At 63.5% G+C, this 1,392-nt stretch overlaps 1 protein-coding gene across 1 annotated transcript; it reads left to right on the forward strand.

The window, feature by feature from the left end:
* Nucleotides 1–5: 5 nt before the first annotated feature.
* On the forward strand, nucleotides 6–503 carry EMIHUDRAFT_124881 (hypothetical protein; the record flags this gene model as incomplete). Its single annotated transcript, XM_005762043.1, has 1 exon — nucleotides 6–503. The coding sequence occupies one exon, from the start codon at nucleotides 6–8 to the stop codon at nucleotides 501–503; it is 498 nt and encodes a 165-aa protein (XP_005762100.1).
* Nucleotides 504–1,392: the final 889 nt, after the last annotated feature.

Genomic DNA, 1,392 nt, shown 5'->3' on the forward strand with positions numbered 1-1,392 from the left:
CGACGATGGTGACGCCCGGCCAGATCGACCTCGTCCTTGAGCGGCGCAAGGGCTTCGTGCGCGAGGCGATCATGGCGGGCGCCTCGCTCGTCCCCGTGCTCGCCTTTGGCGAGAACGACTTGTACGCCGTCTTCCACACCGACGACACGCACCCGATCGCGCGGCTGCAGAGGGTGGTGCGGCGGCACTTTGGCGTCGCCCTGCCGCTCTTCCGAGGCCGGTCCATGTTCATCACCGAGTTCGGCCTCATGCCCAACCGCAAGCCCATCGCCATTGTGGTCGGCGGGCCGCTCGCGCCGCCACCGCTCGACGACGCGCGCCGGGCTGCCTTCCGCCCAAAGTGGGGCCCCGACGACGCCCCTTCCAACGACGACGCGCGGATGGTGGACGCGATGCACACGGAGTACGTCGACGCCCTGTCCGCGCTCTACGAGGCGCACAAGGAGCAGCCGTGGAACCTCGCCGGCATCAACCGGCAGGGCACCTTCAGGGTACTCAAGTGACACGAGCGTGGAGCGCGCCGCGCATTGGGTTGCAGTCACGGTCGCCCCTCCCCTCTCCCGCCCCTCGCTTTCGCCTGCAAGCCCCGGGGCGGGACTCCGGACCAACGGCAACGTAAACGATGGTGGCTGGGAACCAGGAGAGCTAGTAAGACAGCGACCCTGAGGGTGGCATAGCGGATAGAGTTCGCACACATTGCTGTCTAAAATGAGAGGCGGAGCAAAACGGGAGCGTCACGCCGTCAGTCTCGAGCCGAGCCTTCAAGACTAGTTGCAAAAATAAAGCCGTGCGGTACGCGACGGGTGTTGTGTACTCTAGGGGTCGGGAGGGGAGATTTGGGGTCGGCCAGAATAACCCGTGTGCACGCTTTTTTGCTCACCACGCATCCTCTTACATGCTTAGAACACACGGGCAGCGCCACGACTAACAAAAATAACGGCCAACGCCGGACTGCGATCTCGCAAAATCTCGATTTTTTCTCCGCGACAGCGGGGGTAAGTGTCATAATGTTGACTTTTGATGTTTTTTGGTCCGTATTGCTCCCAGCGCCCTTGCCCGCGCTCCCTGAGGCCATGGCTGGTGCTACTATGATGGGATGCTACCTGGCTACCGCGAGAGCGACCCAACTCGTCGACATCGTCCGATGATGGTGCCTCAAAGTCAGCCTCCGGAGGAGGCTGTCGTGGGGTCGAGCCGGCGGTGGCCGTGACATGTGGTTCCACCACCCCTCGCAGGCTTTGCCTCTGACCGCCACCGTTCCCAGGCTACCTTATGGGATGGAAAGGAAGGCTGGGCGAGCGTATAGAAGCGTGCTCGACCTCGTCGTGGCAGCCTGCACGGCAGCGCTGGCAGGCGTGATGAGCGTCGTGCCACCTGACCCGAGTGCGCGGT

This window comes from Emiliania huxleyi (assembly GCF_000372725.1).
Source record: "Emiliania huxleyi CCMP1516 unplaced genomic scaffold EMIHUscaffold_6991, whole genome shotgun sequence".
In the NCBI taxonomy this organism is placed as follows: Eukaryota; Haptophyta; order Isochrysidales; family Noelaerhabdaceae; genus Emiliania; species Emiliania huxleyi.